Below are 20,787 nucleotides of genomic sequence, written 5' to 3'. Positions count from 1 at the left end.
AGACAGCATCTTGAGGGGAGTGTGTGGAAGTTGGTAATATAGCTGCTTTCCTCCTCTTCTCTTTACCCATTTGTTTCTCTCTCCCCGCCCCGCTCTCTCTTTCTCTGTTCCACTCACTTTACTCTTTCCTAAGTAGCCTTACCTTTGATATCTGCTTGTGCCTTAATTTCACAACACGGGAATGTATAAAACGAATCTCTCCTCTGGACCTAGACATTTTTTGTCTCTGTCCTCCAGACCAAGACAGCCCTCCTTGGAGGTGTTCAAGGCCAGCTGGATGAGGCCTTAAGCCACCTGGGCTAGTGGGAGGTGTCCCTGGCCATGGCAGGGCGGTTGGAACTGGATGCACTTCGAGGTCCCTTCCAACCTAAACCATTCAATGAACCTACAAAGCCATGTAACCCTGCAGGCACATCTGTGCACGTGCTTCAGCTCCATGTCCTCACACTGGGGTGGACACTGGCTGCAGGCAGGGCTGACTGGCCTCACAGGCTGCACTGTAAGACCTCCCTTCAGGGATGCAACAAACACCTACCCAGAGAGTCACACTAAAGCCTTCCAGGATGGTGTTCTCCTCAGGCTGGCTTTGATGTTCAAGACTGAGCTGAGACATTCTGGGTTGTTATTTGGGTTATGTTTTCTGGTTGAGGAGTGTTGTTATGTTGTGTGTTTGTCTTTAGGAAGAAGAAACACAGAGTAATGTTTTACCACGCTTCAAAAGAAGCATTGCACTGGTTTGTGAGAGGCTTCAGAGCCTCTGTGCTCAGCTTTGAAATCTCACAGATAAGACAACCTCGGTGGTGTTCCTGAGAAAACCCAGGCAGGCTTGGCCTAGGTATCAGCCTCTGGGACAGACCCCTCCTTGTTTGCTCAGCTGCTGCATCCTCATGAGCTTAAACTTGCAAAATTACACTCAGAATGAGAATGTTCCAGGCCACGAAGACAAGGGTCAGGTAGGAAGTCTTCTGCAGTTTGAGCACTGCCAGTGGGCTAGCACTGGGCACCAGACCTCCTCTCCTGCTTCAGTGACCACCAGCTGGCAGCGGGCAGTGAGACGAAAGAGCTGAGGTGCTGAGAGGCCAGGAAGCAGTCTGAGAACGAGAGCCCCTCTGGCATGGCTGTGTGTGCAGACTCTGTAGAGGGAAGAGCCCTGTGGCACCAGTTCTCTGAGATGACACTGATGTTCCTCCTGCTAGTCTGACCTGCAGCTTGGCCACAGAAATGCTGTGGAGAGATCCTGTGACTCCAGATTCAGCTCTCCCATCTGTGTCTTTGATGAGCCCAAAATGCTGACTTCAAACATTAACTTAGCATAGATTTGCATCAAGTCATCCCTGAGGCACAGGTCCCCCTGAGCCTACTGGCCACAGCAGACCTGACAAAGTGAAGGCCTTCTGTCCATTCCAGACACTGCAGCAGTTACACTTCTCTTTCAGCAGTGTGGCTGACCAGAGAGTCACTTTGATCTGCTGTCCTCTCAAGAAGAGTTCTGTGGCCATCCACGCTGCTATGGATGTCTCTGGTCCAAGTGCCAGCTGTGCCCAGAGGGCTGTCTGCCCTGGGGGTGTCAGTGCTCACCAGGCTGCCTGCCCTGGGGGTGTCTGTGCTCACCAGGCTGCCTGTCAGAGATTGGTAAGGAGGAAGATCTGGCTGATGAGAGGATTCAAGCTCGGAGCAGTAGGGTGGCGGAGGAAGGTCAAACCAAGGTGGTCGGCTGTAAGACACACAACAGAGTAAGAGGTTACTGAGAACAGAGGCACGGCAGAAAGTACAATTAATGACAAATCCAAACAACATTCCTTGGCTTTTCCACAATGACACCTATCAGTGCCCAAGCAGACCTGCCTACACTACCCAAGTTGCCCCAAAGCATCCACATCAGCATTGGGCACCAAGCAGCTCTGGGGCCCCCAGTGTAAGAAAGACACAGACCTGCTCAAATGGGACTAGAGGAGAACCTTCCTTGTGAAGGCAAGCTGAGGGAGCTGGGAGTGTTCAGCCTGGAGAAGAGAAGGCTCCGAGCAGACCTAAAAGCAGCCTGCCAGCACTTAAAGGAAAGATAGGGAGGGCCTCTACCAGGGACAACAGTGACAGGGTGAGGGTAATGGTTTTAGAGTAAAAGAGGATGGGTTCAGATCAGTTGTTAGGAAGAAAGTCTTTACTCTGAGGGTGGATGGAGTTGTGGATGCTCCCCTCCTGGCACTGCTCAAGGCCAGGTTGGGTGGGCCTTTGAGTAACCCGAGAAATTCTGTACAGTGAGGGTGGGGAGACACTGGAACAGGTTGCCCAGGGAGGCTGTGGACGCCCCCTCCCTGGAGGTGTTCAACGCCAGGCTGGATGAGTGACCTGGTCTAGTGGAAGGTGTCCATGCCCATGGCAGAGGAGTTGGAACTAGATGATCTTTAAGGTCCCCTCCAACCTAAACCATTCTATGACTCTATAGCTAATTACATCCTGCTTAACACCCTACTCTCTGGTTTTAATGGACATGCACTTCCAAAAATGCCTCAATTTACCCTCAAAGATAGCTGCAAGAGGACAGACATTTCCTTGTGCAACATCTACAAAGCTTGAGAAAGACTCATGAAAGGATATAAGGGGAGCAGTGGATTTACCCCTGTAGATAATGATGTGAACACAAGAAAGCTCTGAGGAAACCTCCATCAGGTGACAGAGATTAATGGCTTGTGGCCTACCAATGAGTAACCACCTGAATTCTTCATGGGACAAGTCAGGATTGCTGCCATGCTACCACATGCAGAACTGCTGCTCAGTGGGCACAGATAAGGTGAGGTCAGGGTTCAGCTTTTGGTCCTGATAGCAAAGAACTAAAGGATTCAGCAGGTACTGAGAGCAATCAGCTCTGCACCTGGTATTAGCCCAGGTAAGGACCATAGAACCATAGACTGGTTTGGGTTGGAAGGGACCTCCAAAGGCCATTCAGTCCAATCCCACCTGCACTCAGCAGGGACATCCTCTACTACAGCAGCTTGCTCACAGCCTTGGCCAGGCTCACCTTGAATACCTCCAGGCATGGGGCCTCAAGCACCTCCCTGGACAACCTGTTGCAGTGTCCCAGCACCCTCCTGCTGCAGAACTTGTTCCTCACATCCAATCCAAATCTGCTCTGCTCTCATTTCAAACCACTGCCCTTGTCCTGTCCCTGCAGGCCTTTGCAAACAGTCCCTCTGCAGCCTTCTTGTAGCCCCTTCAGGCCCTGGCAGGCTGCTCTTAGCTCTGCCTGGAGCCTTCTCTTCTCCAGGCTGAAAACCCCCAGCTCCCTCAGCTTGTCCTAGCAGAGCTGCTCCAGCCCCAATTATTTTCGTGGCCCTCTTCATCAGGTCCAAGTCCTTGCTGTGCTGAGGGCTCCAGAGCTGGGTGCAGATGACCACCTGGCCAGCAGCTCAGTTCTCTTTATGATGAAAGCTAACATGCAGGGAGCCGCTGCCACAGCAGCACAGCCAAGCAATGTGAATGATCAGGCTCCCGTGCTCAGATCCCAGTCTTGCTACTGAACAATCCCAGCAGGATGACAGGGAATAATCTGTATCCTTGCAGCTCCCAGTCTTTCCTTTCCACCTTCAGAGGTTCCAGCCTGGCAGCTTTGTTTGGAAAGAATTACAGAGGTTAAATGAAAGTTAGGGAGCTACAAATAACAGCAGTACCATAGCTACAAACACATGGCAAGGCAAAGCACAGCCACCCACAGAGCTTCAAAGCACTCCCAGCTAGGGCATGAGAGTAGTTCAGAGCTCTGGTCTCTCCTTCTGTAGTGAAGGGCAGGCAGTGCTCAGCTGAGGGACCACACCATTCCTTTATGCAAGAGTGAAGATCTCTCCTCACCTTTATACACTTGTCACAGAATCACAGAATGGAAGAGGCTGGAAGGAACCTCTGGAGAGCACTGACTCCAGAACAGGGGCACCCAGAGGAATTCACACAGAAACACATCCAGGTGGGATTTGAATGCCTCCAGGGAAGGGTATTTCACAACCTCTTTGGGCAGCCTGCTCCAGGTTGCCTCATAGCAGAGTAGTGGGCAGGAGAGCTTCCCTCAGCCCGCTGGCCACCCCAGCATCTCGCTGGCCTTCTTGGCCACAAGGGCACACTGCTGGCTCACAAGGAACTTGCCTCCCAGCATCCCCACCCATGCCCACAGAGCTGCTCTCCAACAGGTCACCCCTCACCAGCCCTGGTGCAGGGGCTGTTCCTCCCCCAGAGGCAGGACCCTGCACTTGCCCTTGAACTTCATGAGGTTCTCCCTGCCCCACTCTCCAAGCTGGCCAGGTCTGGCTGAACGGCAGCACAGCCTGAGGCGGGGGCAGCCACTGCTCCCAGCACTGGCCCCTGGAGAAACCAGCAGCCCTAGGCCTCTGTGTAAGCCCAGGGTAACTACTATGCTTCCTAACAGTGTGACTTACAGCCTAGGCGTTTTTGAGGGAGGACACCACAGCTAGGCAGGTGACACATTCCTTTGCTGTCCTCAAAAGCCCTACTGCTAAGGGCCTGTGCCAAGAGAGCCTGACTCGAGTTTGTCTTAAATCCCTTTAACGCCAGTAACAGTAAGGAGACCTGAGCACCACAGACTCCGGAACCGCCTGCGGACTGCAAGGACCACTGGGTCCAACAGCGGCCGTGGCACAGGCAGGAGCTCAGGCACGGCCCTGTGCCCATGACAGAGCTGCCAAGCTGTGCTCCTGTCACAAGCAAAGAGCGGGAGCACAGCCCAAGAGAGCTGCAAGCTCCTTGCGCGGGCACAGCCCCGCTGCTGTCCATACCTCTGGTCGAGCACGGCCTCGGAATAGGAGGGTGGGGAGCTGAGGTCGGGCGGGCTGGGGTAGGGCTGGGCGGGCACGCACTGGAGGCCGCTGCTGACGTTGTAGGTGACGCTGCAGTGGTGCGGGTGGTCGAGCACCACCAGGCGGGACAGCAGCACTGGGTGCTGCAGCCGCTGCACTGGCAGCGCCATCAGGTTGTTGCGCTTCCGCTGGTGGTGCAGGACCAAGGCCAAGAAGGCCACCACCAGCACGAAGATGATGGAGCTGCCGATGATGGCGTAGGTGATGCTGGGGTAGTAGAGCAGCTGAGTCTCCGAGCTGACGTAGTCCTGGCCGCTGCCTGCCTCTGCAAGACAAGGGGAAAACAAGGCCTGAGGTGCATCTCAGTGCAGACAACTGCTCTGAACAGCTACATGGCTTCCACTGGGGCGCTGAGTGAGGACAGAGTTCTGTCCTGTGCTCTGGCTTGACAGCAGAGACTGTCACTGACTACTGCCTGCCAAATCACAGCAGCACACAACGGGATGGCTTGGAAGGGACCTCCAGAGATCATCCAGTCCAACCTCCCTGCCACAGCAGGGCCACCTTGGGCAGGGAACACAGAGAGGTCCTCTTCCCCCTCTATTATGCCCTGCTAAGACCACACCTGGAATACTGGAATACTGTGTCCAGTTCTGGGCTCCCCACTTCAAGAGAGACAGGGACCTGCTGGAGAGAGTCCAGCAGAGAGCTATGACGATGAGTGGGGGACTGGAACATCTCTGCTGCGAAGAAAGGCAAAGAGCCCTGGGGCTGTTTAGTGTGGAAGGGAGAAGGCTGAGAGGGGATCTGATCAATGTCTGTAAATATCTGAGGGGTGAGGGTCAGGATGAAGGTGCCAGGCTCTGTTTGGTGGTGCCCAGTGACAGGACAAGGAACAACAGGTACAAGAACCTAGGAGGTGCCACCTCAGCACAAGGAGACACTTCTGTATGGTGAGGGTGCTGGAGCCCTGGAGCAGGCTGCCCAGAGAGGTTATGGAGCCTCCTTCTCTGGAGACTTTCCAAACCTACCTGGATGTGTTCCTGGGTGACCTGCCCTGGGTGACCCTGCTCTGGCGGGGAGGTTAGACTGGATGATCTCTGGTGGTCCCTTCCAACCCCTAACATTCTGTGATCATCTGTGATCATCTTCCCTTCGCTCTGGTACCATCATTCTTTCCCATCTCATCCCTTCTTACTGAAATACCTACATGTAAAATGGAGTGTTTAAAGGATCAGACAGTTGATGCTGTCTTGAACAACATGAGGAGAAGAAAAACATGCACTGGGCTAAGGTCATGAAAGAGCTTCAATCTGAGGTGGAAATGGTGAAAGCAATGTTTGAAAACAATAATTGAGTGACAAGGAGGAGTTACAGTTGGATTTGTTCAGCCATAATACAGAAGAAATTTCTGCCCAGACTCTGGGGCTGCAGAAGCAAAAACAGATTAATGACTTTGGAAGGCATCTGAACTGCATGCAGATTTTGGGAGAAAACACGACACAAGGCAAACCCAGGAAAGGAGGAAAGAGGCTCAGAGAAGCAAATCCACTTCAAACACACTGATAAAACTCTGCTGCACTTAGGGCTGGTGTCAGCACCACAGGGTGATATGTCCCCAGCTCCATTTCAGCTCCCTGCTCAGAGAGCCATGCAGCTCTCAAGGGCTGTGTTTTCTGTCTGGGGAGAATTTCTGTCCCTCGGCAGGCTGTAACTCCTCATGGCCTCAACAAGAACAAGACTCCTCAGATACAAGGCACTCCTCCACCTCCAGAAGAAGGAGAGGCTGAGGAAAAAAAACAGAAGAAACACTTGACCTCCAAAATCCACACAACTACAAATCCTTCATCTCCTGCTACAGAAGGCTGGGACAGTAAATCTTAAACACAATTTTCCTTTCTCTCACCTGTCAACTAAAACTGCTTTCTGGTCACTGAGACCTGCAGCTGAGACACTGACAAATGCTTCCAGGGCCAAAATAACGAAATCTGTATCGACTGCTAGGTACCACAGAAGAGATTTTCAGCATCCCTTGTTCTGCATTAAGGTGCTTCAGGTGATTTTGGTACTCCACTTCCATGGGTAAACATCAAGCCACGCAGCAGCGTGGCCAGAGATGGAACTGGGGTTGTTTAGCCTGGAGAAGAGGAAGCTCAGGGGGGACCTCATTGCTGTCTACAGCTACCTGAAGGGAGGCTGTAGCCAGGTGGGGGTTGGTCTCTTCTGCCAGGCAACCAGCAACAGAACAAGAGGACACAGCCTCAAGCTGTGCCAGGAGAGGTCTAGGCTGGATGTTAGCAGGAAGTTGTTGTCAGAGAGAGTGATTGGCATTGGAATGGGCTGCCCAGGGAGGTGGTAGAGTTGCCATCCCTGGAGGTGTTGAAGCAAAGCCTGGATGAGGCACTTAATGCCATGGTCTGGTTGATTGGCCAGGGCTGGGTGCTAGGTTGGGCTGGGTGAGCTTGGAGGTCTCTTCCAACCTGGGTGATTCTATGGTTCTATGAATGAAGATAGGATGTATGATGCAGGGGGGTTACATGTAAAGGGGGTGTGAAGGATTAGGCAAAATTAACGATCTGCATTAATTTTGCTATCCAGGTGATGATAGTTAGGAGCTATGAAAACTGCTGACATTAAAACTCACCAGAAGCTTATTCACAGGTTCAAAAAAACCCACACAGGTTGGAAATTTCTACAGGCAGGGCACAGGCAGAACCAGATCACTTATTTCTTCCAGTGGCAAATGCAAATATTATACTGGAAGAGGCTTTTAAGTATTTGCTCACACCATTATAAATCAGGCAGTACCAAAGGCAGGTGGAACTCTGCCCAACTGGCCGCTGAGGCTTGATTTCTCCCAGCCTTCTGGAAAGGAGGCAGACAATCTCTAACCTCACCCCCACCTCCTCTGGACGATCTGTGCATCTCCAGGACTTGTAGTCTTAGCAGGAAGACTTTTGGGGCAGGCAGGATGCCTTGAGGTGTGCAGGGTCTCAGCACAGTGTCGCGCTGGGGGCTATGTGAGGTGACTGTGTGCAGGCATTTGGAGCCTGTTCCTGGTCAGCTCTCCAGGCAAATTCGGGATGCAAAATGAGGAGGCAGCAGCTTGGTGCTGCCTGCTCATCCCTTCTATCAACATCCAGCCCACGACTGGTGGGGCATGGGACATCGATCAGCCAACGGGAATGGCACTGTGCCAGGCCTCACCATGCTAGCCAAAGCCAGGGCTTTTGCCCTCCCCTCCCAAAGCTGCTTCCCCAGCACAGGAGGAGGGGGGCAGGCAAACACGTATGGGCATGGCTAAGCCCACGTTTGCCCCATCAGGCCTGGCACCACAGCAGGGAACATGCAGGAGGCGTATTGGGACGACTGTGAATCCTGAGTACTTCAGCCAGTGGGGAAAGGGATAGGGAACTCTGCACCCGGGAATTTAGGACAAAAGGGAAGCTGTGCCTTGCAGCAACTGGAGAGACACCACAGAGGTCTGTCCCCTGGGCTCTGCCTTTATCTGAATGGAGTTTTACAGCACTCCTCTCTCCCTTGTGAGCAAACTTCCAGCTGGACTAACCGTCCTCACGCTGCTGGCTGCAGAGGGGCTGGACTAGCTGCTCTCTGACCGTTCCATGTTACTTCTGCTCTAGTAACCCTCAGCACAGCAGGCCCTGGGCCGGACCTGTTGGTAATTCACTCCTCCTCCTCTCCCAGAAGCAGCTGGTAACATCCGAGCAGCTTTAAAAACTGCTCTCTGCTCTGCTGCTAAATGCAAAGTCACAAAACAGGTGAGGGGGCAAACTAAGGGAACTTCAGTTCATGGGGTGCTGCTTCTGCCATGCCTTTCCCATCGCCCCAGGAAGATCTGTGCTTCCTCATGGCGCCTCGCAGGCAGAGGTTACCAGCGCCACTTGCGGCTATTAAACCTGATCGTCTGGGAAACGCTGAGCTGGCAGATTGCAGGCTTTGGGAGTGAAAAAAGCTTCCTGAATAATTTAGGGCAAGCCTGACAAAGGCAAGCGAAGGGGCTGTGCTCAGAGGGCTCTCCTAGCAACTGTGAACCAATTTGCTGTCTGCCCGTTTTTCAGGAGCTGTGAGGGCAGCTGTGTTCAGGCTGCCAGGTCCGGGGCCGAGCGGCTATTGTTTGATCTCTCCTCATCCTCTGCTTCAGCCTGGCTTTTCACAGCTTATCAGAGAAGAAGCCTTTGAAATCCTTAATCCAAGCAGACAGCTGTAGCCTTAATGAGCACGAGGCACGCTCCATCTCCAACAGAGGCTGCACTGTAGCCACACATTGAAATTCCAACTGGTTAAAGAGCAGAGCTGCAGCCTGGAAGGCTAAGGATGACAAAACCCAAGTGCCGGCAAGCAGAGCCTCTGCACATCACTTATTTGTTGTGCTAGGAGGTCCAGGGCATCCAGCTACGTCTCAAAAAGCATTTCTGTTTCTCATCTGTGATGATTTTATGTCCCACTAAAACAAATGTTAGGCAAGTTTTGTGCACTGGGCTTCCAGAACGCTCTTTATTCTGGCGGTCTCACTTCTAACCCAGCCTTCTGCTTTGCCATGCTACCCTTCTGTAAGCTACAAACCAGATCTAGCCCAGACAGCAGCACCTTGACTGTGTGGAGTTTCACAGAATGGTTTGGGCTGGAGGGGACCCCCAGGCTCGGGGCAAAGTGGCTGGAAACTGCCCAACCTGAGGTTGTTTATGAAAAGCTGCTTGAAGATGAGCTTGAGTGAGCGCCCAGGTGGCCAAGAAGGCCACTGGCATCCTGGCTTGGATCAGCAATGCTGCAGCCAGCAGGAACAGGGCAGGGATTGTTACCATGCACTCAGCTCTGGTGAGGCCATAGCTTGAGTGCTGGCCTCAGTTTTGGGGCACTCACTCCAAGAGAACATTGCGGGGCTGGAGCAGGTCCAGAGAAGGGCAACAAAGCTGGGAAAAGGTCTGGAGAACAGGGCTGGGGAGAAGCAGCTGAAGGACCCGGGATCTGTTCACTCTGGAGAAGAGGAGGCTGAATAGAGACCTTCTGGCTCTTTACAACTCCCTGAAAGGAGGCTGGAGCCAGGTGGGGCTTCGTCTCTTCTTCCTAGTAACAAGTGAAAGGAAGAGAGGAAACGGCCTCAAGCTGCACCAGGGGAGGTTTAGGTTGGACATTAGAAGGAACTTTTTTACTGAAAGGATTCTCAAGCACTGGCACAGGCTGCCCATAGAGGTGGCTGAATCTGCATCCCTGGAGGTGTTTGAAAGAGGCAGAGTTGTGGTGCTGAGGGCCATGGGTCAGCACCAGCTTTTAAGGGCTTTTCCTTGTGACTCTGACTCACAACCACGGGCAGTTACAAGTCAATCTGCCTGGCCAGCACGACACAGAGAGACCTCCAGACACTGTGGAGCCAGCAGTATATCTCACTGAGTGCCTCGCCTGTGCCTTCCTTCCCTTGCCCCGACCATGTGTCACCAGTGCACTGCTGGAAGAGCATCCAGGTCATCAGGATGCTGATCAAGAGCCTGGCATCTCACATGCCCTCCTTTTCATGTTGTGCAGGGTAGGGCAATTACCGCATGCACTTCACATGTCCTGGGTTAAAACACTTGCAAAACCCACCACCAAACCACCAATGAAAGCAGCAAACTGAGCAAATCAGTAGAGAACTAAGAAAGAGTTGGCAGTAGCCATGGCAACTGAACTTCAAATATTAACTTGGCAGCAATGTAAAAACCTGCAGAGCCCAAATCTGCCATCAAGTAGGGAAACAAAAAGGTCCAGGCTTGGCAGCTGGGTGGAGGCCAAGGAGGAAATTAAAGTACTAGTCAGCTGCACTTCAGGATCACTCCAACACTGCTCTGAGCACATGGGAGCCTGAAGGGCTAGTGATAAAATTGGATGAATACACCATCAGAACAGAAATGATGTCCAAAAGCAGGGGCAGGACACAAAAGGGATTAAGTTCATCCTAACAAAGCTTGCTACTCTACACAGCGAGGCTTCGTTCCTTCTGTTTGTCTTCTCTTTCTCCTCTGAAGGAGGAAGGTCACCACCAGGAAGTTAGTTCCTGTACACTTCCAGAACGTGTAATGAGCACTCATCAAGAGCCTGAAGCAGTGCAAGCTCCAGGGACCTCAACCGCTATTGTCCTCTTCCTAGCGACTACGATAATGAAAACAGCAGCACCACTAAAAGCCTCTTTGAGGGACCAAGCTTGGAAATTCAAGCAAGAACATTCCTCAAAGACAGAATCCTTGTCTTGTCTTCCTTGTGTAAGCATGCCTTTGGTGCTCTTGCCAAGACCAGTGAGAATTAGCAGCACCCTAGGCCAGTCTAGCAGCATGGAATCATACAATGGTTTGGGTTGGAAGGTGCTCAGCATCATTGGCTTCCCAGAAATGAGTTGTGGCAGAAGTCCCCCAGAGTCCTCTACGAAGGGGACAAATAGGAGAGTTGTCATCATTTCTGAACAGCTTTCCTCATTCTGTCACTAATTTTCCAAGAGCAGAGGGCTGCAGCTGGAAAAGGTTAAGAGGTCATTGTCATTTCACAGAATGGGTTGGAAGGGACTTCCAGAGGGCATCCAGTCCAACCCCCCCTGCACTCAGCAGGGACATCCTCCACTACAGCAGGCTGCTCACAGCCTTGGCCAGCCTCAGCTTGAAAAGTTCCAGGCATGGGGCCTCAACCACCTCTCTGCGCAACCTGTTGAAGTGTTCCAGCACCCTCCTGGTGCAGAACTTGTTCCTCACATCCAATCTCAATCTGCTCTGCTCTCATTTCAAACAATTGCCCTTGTTCTGTCCCTCTGCAGCCTTTGCAAACAGTCCCTCTGCAGCCTTCTTGTAGCCCCTTCAGGTCCTGCCAGTCTGCTCTTAGGTCTGCCTGAAGCCTTCTCTGAAGGCTTGAGCAATGCAAAGCTGTAGGACAAGGTATAAAGTGAAAGCTGCCTTGGAGCACCTCTACAGTAAGGTAAACCTGGGCTTTACATGCTCTGCTGAGAAGCTCAGTTGATCAGAAAAGCCCTGTGCAGAGGGAGGGGCATGGAGCTGTCTGGAGAGGGGAAGTCATCAGGAAAGCTTTGCAAGCCCCACTGCTCTGAAGTGACATCGGTCAACAGATACCTGAATGACAAAGGAGAAAGCTGTTCCTTCAGCCTTCTGTCAGCAGCAGAGGCAGCCTGCTGGCCAAGAGCCACAGCCCAGAGCAGAGGAGAGTTGCAGAGGTGGTCAGGATCACCTCTAGCCAGGTGTCATCAGGGCAGTGAAAAATTCCAATCCAAACAGCACCCAGCCCGAACAAGATGTCTGCTGGAGAACTTATGCAGCTCAGGATGTCACACTTGAAAATCAGCAGAGGTGAAGCAGAGCTTGGTGGAGTACAACAGGGACTGTCAGGTACCCAGAACACTAACTGAAGGGGCTTCTTATCAATGTTCATCAATACCTAAAGAGCAGGGGTCAAAAATCCAGCAAGAAATAAAGTAAAGAACACAGAGACAAGACCTGGCTGTGGGAGCAGCCATCAGGCAGCCCTGCTTTGGCCTTCCCTGCTCACAGTCACAGACTGTTGAATGCTGATCAACAACTAAAGGCTGAGTGTCAGCAGGATGGAGCCAGACTCTTCTCGGTGGTGTCCAGTGACAAGACAAGAGCCAACAAGAACAGACCAGAACTGAGGAGGTTCCATCTGAGCAGGAGGAGAAACTTGTTTGGTATGGAGGTGCTGGAGCCCTGGTGCAGGCTGCCAGAGAGGCTGTGGAGTCTGCTTCTCTGGAAAGACTCCAAACCCACCTGGACACTGTGATCCTGGGCAAGCTGCTGTGGCTGCTTCTGCTTTAGAATCAGAGAATGGCCAAGGTTGGAAGGGACCTCAGAGCTCACTCACTCTAACTTTCCCTGCCATGGGCAGGAACAGCTCTCAACTAGACTCAGATGCTCAAGGCCTCATCCAGCCTGGGCCTGAACATCTCCTGGGAAGAGGCATCCACAGCCTCCCTAGGGAGCCTGTTTCAGAGTCTCAGCACCCTCCTACTGAAGAACTTCTTCCTCAGCTCCAGTTCAATCCTGCTTTGCCTCAGCTTCAAACCATTCCTCCTTGTCCTGTCTCTAGACACCCTCAGGAAAAGCCTTCCTGCAGGACCCCTTCAGCTTCTGGAAGGCAGTTCTGAGGTCCCCCGGAGCCTTCTCTTCTGCAGGCTGAACACCCCCAGCTCCCTCAGCCTGTCCTCACAGCAGAGCTGCTCCAGCCCTTTGTAGCCCACTCTGGACTCACTCCAGCAGCTCTGTATCCTCCTCCTGATGAGGACACCAGAACTGGAGGTAAGATTGGAGGTAAGGTCTCAGCAGAGCGGTCTAAGAGGTTGCAGGGGAGGCTGGACTGGATGATCTCTGGAGACCAGTTCCAACCCCCACCATGCTGAGATTCTAACCATGAAGAGAAGTTGTAAGACTGATTAATCAGCTGGAAGAAAACATGGCAAGGAAGCTGCTAGTACCTCTAAATACACAAGTTTGAAATGTAAGAGGATCCAACCTGTGCCTGCTCTAACAGTGCCTTCAAATGCTGCAGGGAAGTGTCCCAGATATCTCTCAGGAGAGTTGCTGCTTTTGTGAGTGACACAGCAGCACACCTCCAGCCTTCAGATCTCCAGCTAACCCAACTGCTCTGATGGGTTTATTGCAGGACTTCACATCCTCAGGAGAGCTTCCCAAGGGGATTCTGCAGAATATAAAACATTCTCAACACACTGAAAGCAACTCCAAGCCAAGCTGAATCTGAACAACTTTGAAATGAGAGCAGAGCACTGGACGTGAGGATCAGGTTCTGCACCAGGAGGGTGCTGGGACACTGCAACAGGTTGCCCAGGGAGGTGGTTGAGGCCCCATGCCTAGACATGTTCAAGGTGAGGCTGGCCAAGGCTGTGAGCAAGCTGCTGTAGTGGAGGATGTCCCTGCTGAGTGCAGAGGGGGTGAGCTGGATGCCCTCTGGAGGTCTCTTCCAGCCCTATCCATTCCATGACTCTCTGAACTTACCCTCCAAAGCAAAGCACCATATCACTTTGCTCTTGGCTTCCCACACAAGCTGTGCAGCTCTGGTGTCAGATGGGAGCTCTGTTAATTGGCAAGGGTAAGGAGACTCTGGAATAGATGGCCTCAAGCTAACAATGGCCTGGACATGCCTTGACACCTCAGAGAGTCCTGACTGTATAAGTTGGCCTAGAGTCCATATACAACAAAGAAATAAACAAGGCAAACAAACCCAAACCAACCAAACAACCCAAACCTCCACCCCTCCAATCAAATCCCTCCCAAACACTGCAGGAATCCCAAATTTGGGTTGTTTCTCCAAGTAAGCTGACAAATCTGCAGTGATTTCAGCAAGCCAGTCTTCAGACAGACAGAAACCAGACAGAAACAGCTCCTAACCACAGGGATGGATCCTCTCTTCTGAAGAACTTTCTCTCCCTTGCTGCATGACCCCATCCCACTGCCAGGTGCAGCAGCATTTCCTGCTCTACTGAGAAATCTATCAACTCTGCAAGCCTAAGAACCTAGCCAGGCACTCCTAGAGGAAGGAGCTCATCTCCTCCCGGAACGCAGAGGGGAAAGTTGGCAAGCTTCCCTCTGTGGGCGGACTCAGCCTAACATCTCAGACAGTAAATGAAGGTGCTGCAGAACCTGGGACTTCATCCAGCACCAGCGTTCCTCCTTCTGAAAGATGCATTATACAAATTTTGGTCTCACTTCAGCAAGTTTTCATATAAATAAATTAAGCAAACCAAATCTTTAATTAGAGCAGGCAGAAACTCGCAGCACTTGAGGAGAGGCTGTTTGTGAGCAGTGCCAGACAGCCTAAGGCATGGGAGAGTGCCAGGCTGGCTTCTCACTGAATGCACAGAGGTCATGCAATGGGCTGGGCTGGAAGGGGTCTTAAAGCTCAGCCAGTTCCAACCTCCTGCCACGGACAGGGACACCTCCCACCAGCCCAGTTTGCTCAAAGCCTCATCCAGCCTGGCCTTGGACACCTCCAGGGAGGGAGCAGCCACAACCTCCCTGGGAAACCTGCGCCAGTGTCTCCCCACCCTCACTCTCAGGAACTTTGTCTCACTCTCCAGTCTCTATTTCCCTCTCCCAGTTCAAAGCCTGTGTCCTGGCACTCCCAAACCTTGTCAAAAGTCCCTCCCCAGCTCTTCTGGAGCCCCTTCAGGTACTGGCAGGCTGCTCTGAGGTCTCCCTGGAGCCTTCTCTTCTGCAGGCTGAATAGCCCCAACTCTCCCAGCCTGTCCCCACAGCAGAGCTTCTCCAGCCCTCTGATCATCTTGGTGGCCTCCTCAGGAGCCTCTCCAGCAGCTCCAGGTCCTTCTTGTGCTAGGGCCCACAGAACTAGAGGCAGTACTCCAGCTCAGGTCTCAGCAGAGCAGAGGGGCAGAATCCCTGCCCTGTGCTGCTGCTCTCCCTGCTCTGGCTGCAGCCAGCACACAGATGCCTGCTGGGCTGCCTGCGACCAGTGCTGGCCCCTGGGGAGTTTGTCAGCAACCGACACCCCCAAGGCCTTCTCCTCCAGACTGTTCACAGCCACTCTTTGTCCAGCTTGGATTTGTGCTTGGGATTGCCCTGCCTCAGCTGCAGGACCTTGCTCTTGGCCCTGTTGAACTTCATGAGGTTGTCTTGGGCACACCTCCGCAGCCCATCCAGGTCCCTTTGAATGAATCCTTTCCCTCCAAGCCAGCAACTACTCCACACAGCCTGGCATCACCCTCAAACCTTCTGAGGGTGTCTCAGTCCTGCTGCCCATCTTGCTGACAAAGATGTTAAACAGCAGTACAGACCCCTGAGGGATGCCACTTGTCACTGGCCTCTAAAGATGCAGCCTTGCTTTTTCTTTCTGTATTGGGTTTGGGCTGAGCTGGAGTTAATTCTCCTCAAAGCATCTGCCTAGTGCTGTGCTCTGCAGTGCTGTAGCTGAGTGCTGATCACAAAGCAGGGGTTTGGCTACTGCTGAGCCCAGCACCCAGGCTGTGCTCTTCCAGCACATGCCCTTCCCAAGAGTCCGAGGGGACACAGCCCAGCCAGCTGGTTCAGACCGGCCAAAGGGCTGTCCCATGCCACATGGCATCATCTCAGATACAAGAACTAAGTGAAAGAAGGCAGAGTGGAGAGATTGGTCCTGCAGCATAGGAGCATTTGGCTTTTGCACAATAAGGCTCTCCTAAGAGTTCATCTGTAAGAGCAGAGGGTACAGTTGTGTGCCAGGAGAAAGCAGGAGTGAGTGCTGGAAGGATCCAGGAGGCTTTGACTGACATTCCAAGAAAATACAATGGGGTCAAGACCAAAGCTGGTGAGAGGCCTGGAACACAAACCCTGTGAGGAGAGGCTGAGGGAGCTGGGGGTGTGCAGCCTGGAGGAGGCTCAGGGCAGAGCTCACTGCTGTCTACAACTACCTGAAGGGAGGCTGTAGCCAGGTGGGGTTGGGCTCTTCTATCAGGCAACCAGCAACAGAACAAAGGGGACACAGTCTCAAGTTGTGGCAGGGGAGGTCTAGGCTGGATGTTAGGAGGAAGTTGTTGTCAGAGAGAGTGATTGGCATTGGAATGGGCTGCCCAGGGAGGTGGTGGAGTCACCGTCCCTGGAGGTGTTGAAGCCAAGCCTGGATGAGGCACTTAGTGCCATGGTCTGGTTGCCTGGCCAGGGCTGGGTGCTAGGTTGGACTGGATGAGCTTGGAGGTCTCTTCCAACCTGGTTGATTCTGTGATTCTGTGATCACCTCATGAAGAAACCCAGCAGTTAATGTGATCAAACGAAGCAAGGGGGCAGGGGGTAGCACTTGGGAAATGTAAAAGTATACTCATGAGTATGTCTAAAGCTAACAGAATGGCCTAGATAAGCACTGTTATCTGCTCTGTGCTGCTACCAATTCTGCCATGCACCCAGCACTCTTTGCCTTTATTTTGTAACACACCTTTTGTATTTAAGTGTTAGAGTGAGTGCACTGCTCACAGTCCATGGCCTCTATCCTCCAGGGGAAGCTTCCTGAGCCCCACCACCACCTGCTGATGGGCATCTGCCCCTGCTTTCACTTCTGCACAGTCTATCACTTGTGCTTAGCACTACTATTAAATTGCTCTCATCTTATCAGTGGCTGCTGTCACATTTCCCTCTCTCATCTACGGAGGGCAGTGACAGAGTGGCTTTGGTGGGCAGCCAGCCCACAGCCAGGGCCAAACCACCTGTGGGAACATTTCTTCTGCCTTTGACCCTGGTTGCATGTCTGAAGGAGTCACACTGGAAGGCAGAGTTCTTGATAGGAAATGGAGGGGGATAAGGCAAGGAAAACACATTTTGCAGTTTGTTTTAAGAGGCAAGAGAGTGCTGGAACCCTGCAGCAGGCTGCCCAGGGAGGTGGCTGAGGCCCTATGCCTGAAACTACTCAAGGTGAGGCTGGCCAAGGCTGTGAGCAAGCTGCTGCAGTGGAGGATGTCCCTGCTGAGTGAGGGGGTTGGACTGGATGCCCTTAGGAGGTCCCTTCCAACCCACACCATTCCATAACTCCATATTTAAACAAAAGCTGGGTGAGCATACTGAGTCTGCTGGGGAGTACCCACAGCTGCTAGCAAAAGCAGCTTTTGTGAGTGCTGAGCCATGTTTCCATGCACACAAACAGGAGCAGCTGCAGCAACTGCTACAGTATTTTTTAGAAGAAAAAAAGGCCAGAGTTTACCTTAATTCCAGGCAGGAAGAAGCAAAACCATTTACTCCTGCTCCTTTACAGTACAGATACACCTAACAAACCATACCACAGCTCTTACAGTTCTCTTCCTTCAAGTCATAACAACCACACCACAGGAACACTGCAGTAAGTCAGCCAGAGAGCTCCTTACCTAAAGAAAAGGTTCCACTTAGCACAGAGATCTACTGACAGCTGCAGGGCTAGAAACGACCATCCAGGACCACAGAACGGGTTGGCAGGGTTCCAGGCATGGGGCCTCAACCACCTCCCTGACCAGCCTGATGCAGTGTTCCAGCACCCACCTGGTGCAGAACTTGTTCCTCACATCCAATCTCAACCTGCTCTGCTCTCATCTCAAACTATTGTCCCTTGTCCTGTCCCTGGAGGCCTCTGCAAACAGTCCCTCTGCAGCCTTCTTGTAGCCCCCTTCAGGTCCTGGCAGGCTGCTCTTAGGTGTGAACAATCTCAGTCTAACCATTAAGTCCAAATGCCATCCCAACACCGTCATGGCCACTAAATCACACCCTGACTTGCCATTCTGACATCCCCTCCAGGGACGGTGACTCTACCACTTCCATGGGCAGCCTGTTCCAATGCTTGATCAGCTGAGATTGACGGCTAAGGACCTGACTGATCGCCCTCTCTTGCTTCAGGCTGCTGAAGATCAGGATGGCTTCTCCACCTCATGCTCACCTCTGCAGCCTCTCATCTTTCTCTTTGTCACTTTAAACACCTAAACAATAAACGATGCAATTCGCTCTTGCCGGGCCCTAGCCAGCAGTCTGAAAAGCTGGGAAGCTGAAACATGAAGCTTGCCTACGACTCATCAAGTGACAAATGACCTGAGAGACCTCTGCATAAGAAAAAGAGATCCTACAACATCCTTCTCACACTCCAGAGTGTCCTTTCCATGGAGTAGGAGTTTCACAGTAGTTTTGAAAGGACTAACACAAAGAAGAGCCTCCACAACCAACTCAGCTGAAAGTTTAATTAAATACAACTGCTTGTCACACTTCCCTTCCCCAAGCAGCTTCATGCATATTCATCACTGTAATTACAGCAGTAGAAACCTCCACAACTAATTATGCCACACTCTGCATCCTCCATAAGCTTGGGGGGGGTTAATTTTTTTTACATAATTAGCACTGAAATTAATTGCCAGTTAGTTAATGTTGCACTTTGTCCTTTCAGACTTCATTGAAAATGTGAATTCTCCAGCCCAAGTCATACAGTCACAGAACTCTTGGAGCTGGAAGGGACCTCCAAAGGGCATCCAGCCCAACCTCCTGCACTCAGCAGGGACATCCTCCACTGCAGCAGGCTGCTCACAGCCTCATCCAGCCTCACCTTGAACACCTCCAGGCATGGGGCCTCAACCACCTGCCTGGGCAGCCTGTTGCAGCATTCCAGCACCCTCCTGGTGCAGAACTTGTTCCTCACATCCAATCTCAATCTGCTCTGCTCTCATCTCAAACCACTGCCCTCCCTCATCCTGTCCCTTCAGCCCTTTGCAAACAGTGTATCACAAAATATATCACAGGATCACAGAAACATCCAGGCTGGCAAAGCCCCTCAGGATCACCAAGCCCAACCTAGAACCTTACTCTACAAGATTCACCTTAAACTATATCCCTAAGCACCACATCCAAACAACCCTTAAACACATGCAGTGTGGGTGACTCCACCTCCCTGGGCAGCTCATTCCAGTGCCTGACCACTCTCTCCCTGAAAAACTTTTTCCCTAATATCCCATCTAAACCTCCCCAGTCTCAGCTTGAGGCCATTCCCCCTTGTTCTGTCTCCAATCACCTGTGAGCAGAGCCCAGCAGCAGCCTCTCCACAGTGTTCCTTCAGGTAGTTGTAGACAGCAGTGAAGTCTGCCCCCAGCCTCCTCTGTTTCACACTAACCATCCCCAGCTGCCTCAGTCACTCCTCATCAGATTTAGTCTCCAGGTCCTGCACAGCTTCCTTGCCCTCCTCCGGAGCCACTCCAGCACCTCCACATCTCATATTGTGGTGCCCAAAACTGAACACAACACTCGAGGTGTGGCCTCACTGGAGCCCAGTACAAGGGCACAGTCACCTCCCTGCTGCTGCTGGCCACAGCATTTTTAATACAAGCCAGGATGCCATTGGCCTTCTTGGCTGCCTGGGCACACTGCTGGCTTCCACTCAGCTGCCTGGGCACACTGCTGGCTCCTATTCAGCTGCCTGGGCACACAGCTGGCTCCCATTCAGCTGCCTGGGCACACAGCTGGCTCCCATTCAGCTGCCTGGGCACACTGCTGGCTCCTGTTCGGCTGCCTGGGCACACTGCTGGCTCCTGTTCGGCTGCCTGGGCACACTGCTGGCTCCTGTTTGGCTTCCTGGGCACACAGCTGGCTCCCATTCAGCTGCCTGGGCACACTGCTGGCTCCTGTTCAGCTGCCTGGGCACACTGCTGGCTCCTGTTCGGCTGCCTGGGCACACTGCTGGCTCCTGTTTGGCTTCCTGGGCACACAGCTGGCTCCTATTCAGCTGCCTGGGCACACTGCTGGCTCCTGTTTGGCTTCCTGGGCACACAGCTGGCTCCTATTCAGCTGCCTGGGCACACTGCTGGCTCCTATTCAGCTGCCTGGGCACACTGCTGGCTCCTATTCTGTTGCCTGGGGTCAGGCTGCCGAGGTCAGACTGACAGGTCTGTAGCTTCCTGAATCTTCCTTTCTGCCCCTCTTGTAGACAGGTGTCAGATGTGCTGCCCTCCAGTCCACTGGCACCTCCCCAGTTAGACAGGACTTGTGGTAAACAGTGGAAAGTGCCTTGGCAAGCACATCTGTCAACTCCCTCAGCACCCTCTGCAGCCTTCCTGTAGCCCTGTTCAGGTGCTGGCAGGCTGCTCTTAGGTCTGCCTGGAGCCTTCTCTGAAGGCTTGAGCAATGCAAAGCTTCAGGACAAGGTACAAGGTGAAAGCTGTCTTGGAGCACCTCTACAGCAAGGGACAGAAAGAGACTCCCACCAAGCAAAAAGGGATGCACATCACAATCACCAGAGCAGCTCCTGTCAGGAAGATGGAAACTTCAGAGCCAAGAGGAACTCATTTCAGGACTCGAGTGAAGAGCCAACAGTGAGTTCCCAGGGTGGATGTGAAGTAATTAAAAAGGCAATTATAAGCACTGGCAGCCAAGTGCCCAGGAATGCCAAAGCAGCACTTTGAGTGGCACAGCCCCACAGTGAGTGCTGCCTGCACAGCACAGCAAACCAACACAGCCTCTGCTCAGTCCTGGCTGGCTGAGAGCTG

General features: G+C 52.6%; 1 protein-coding gene across 2 annotated transcripts in view; it reads right to left on the bottom strand.

Moving 5' to 3' along the window:
* Positions 1 to 697: 697 nt before the first annotated feature.
* LDLRAD3 (low density lipoprotein receptor class A domain containing 3) overlaps positions 698 to 20,787 on the bottom strand; it is an 88,296-nt gene continuing 68,206 nt past the window's right edge. For both annotated transcript variants that reach the window (XM_064152347.1, XM_064152355.1), the window contains exons 5-6: positions 4,779 to 5,124; positions 698 to 1,714 (exon numbers count right to left, since the gene is read on the bottom strand). In XM_064152347.1, the coding sequence (XP_064008417.1) occupies positions 1,420 to 1,714; positions 4,779 to 5,124 (641 nt within the window). In that variant the 3' untranslated portion in view covers positions 698 to 1,419. The remainder of the gene's footprint in view (positions 1,715 to 4,778; positions 5,125 to 20,787) is intronic.

Source organism: Pogoniulus pusillus, chromosome 1 (genome assembly GCF_015220805.1).
Source record: "Pogoniulus pusillus isolate bPogPus1 chromosome 1, bPogPus1.pri, whole genome shotgun sequence".
Classification (NCBI taxonomy): Eukaryota; Metazoa; Chordata; class Aves; order Piciformes; family Lybiidae; genus Pogoniulus; species Pogoniulus pusillus.
The sequence above is the reverse complement of the archived record's forward strand: the minus strand, read 5'-3'. Positions and strand labels throughout refer to the sequence as shown.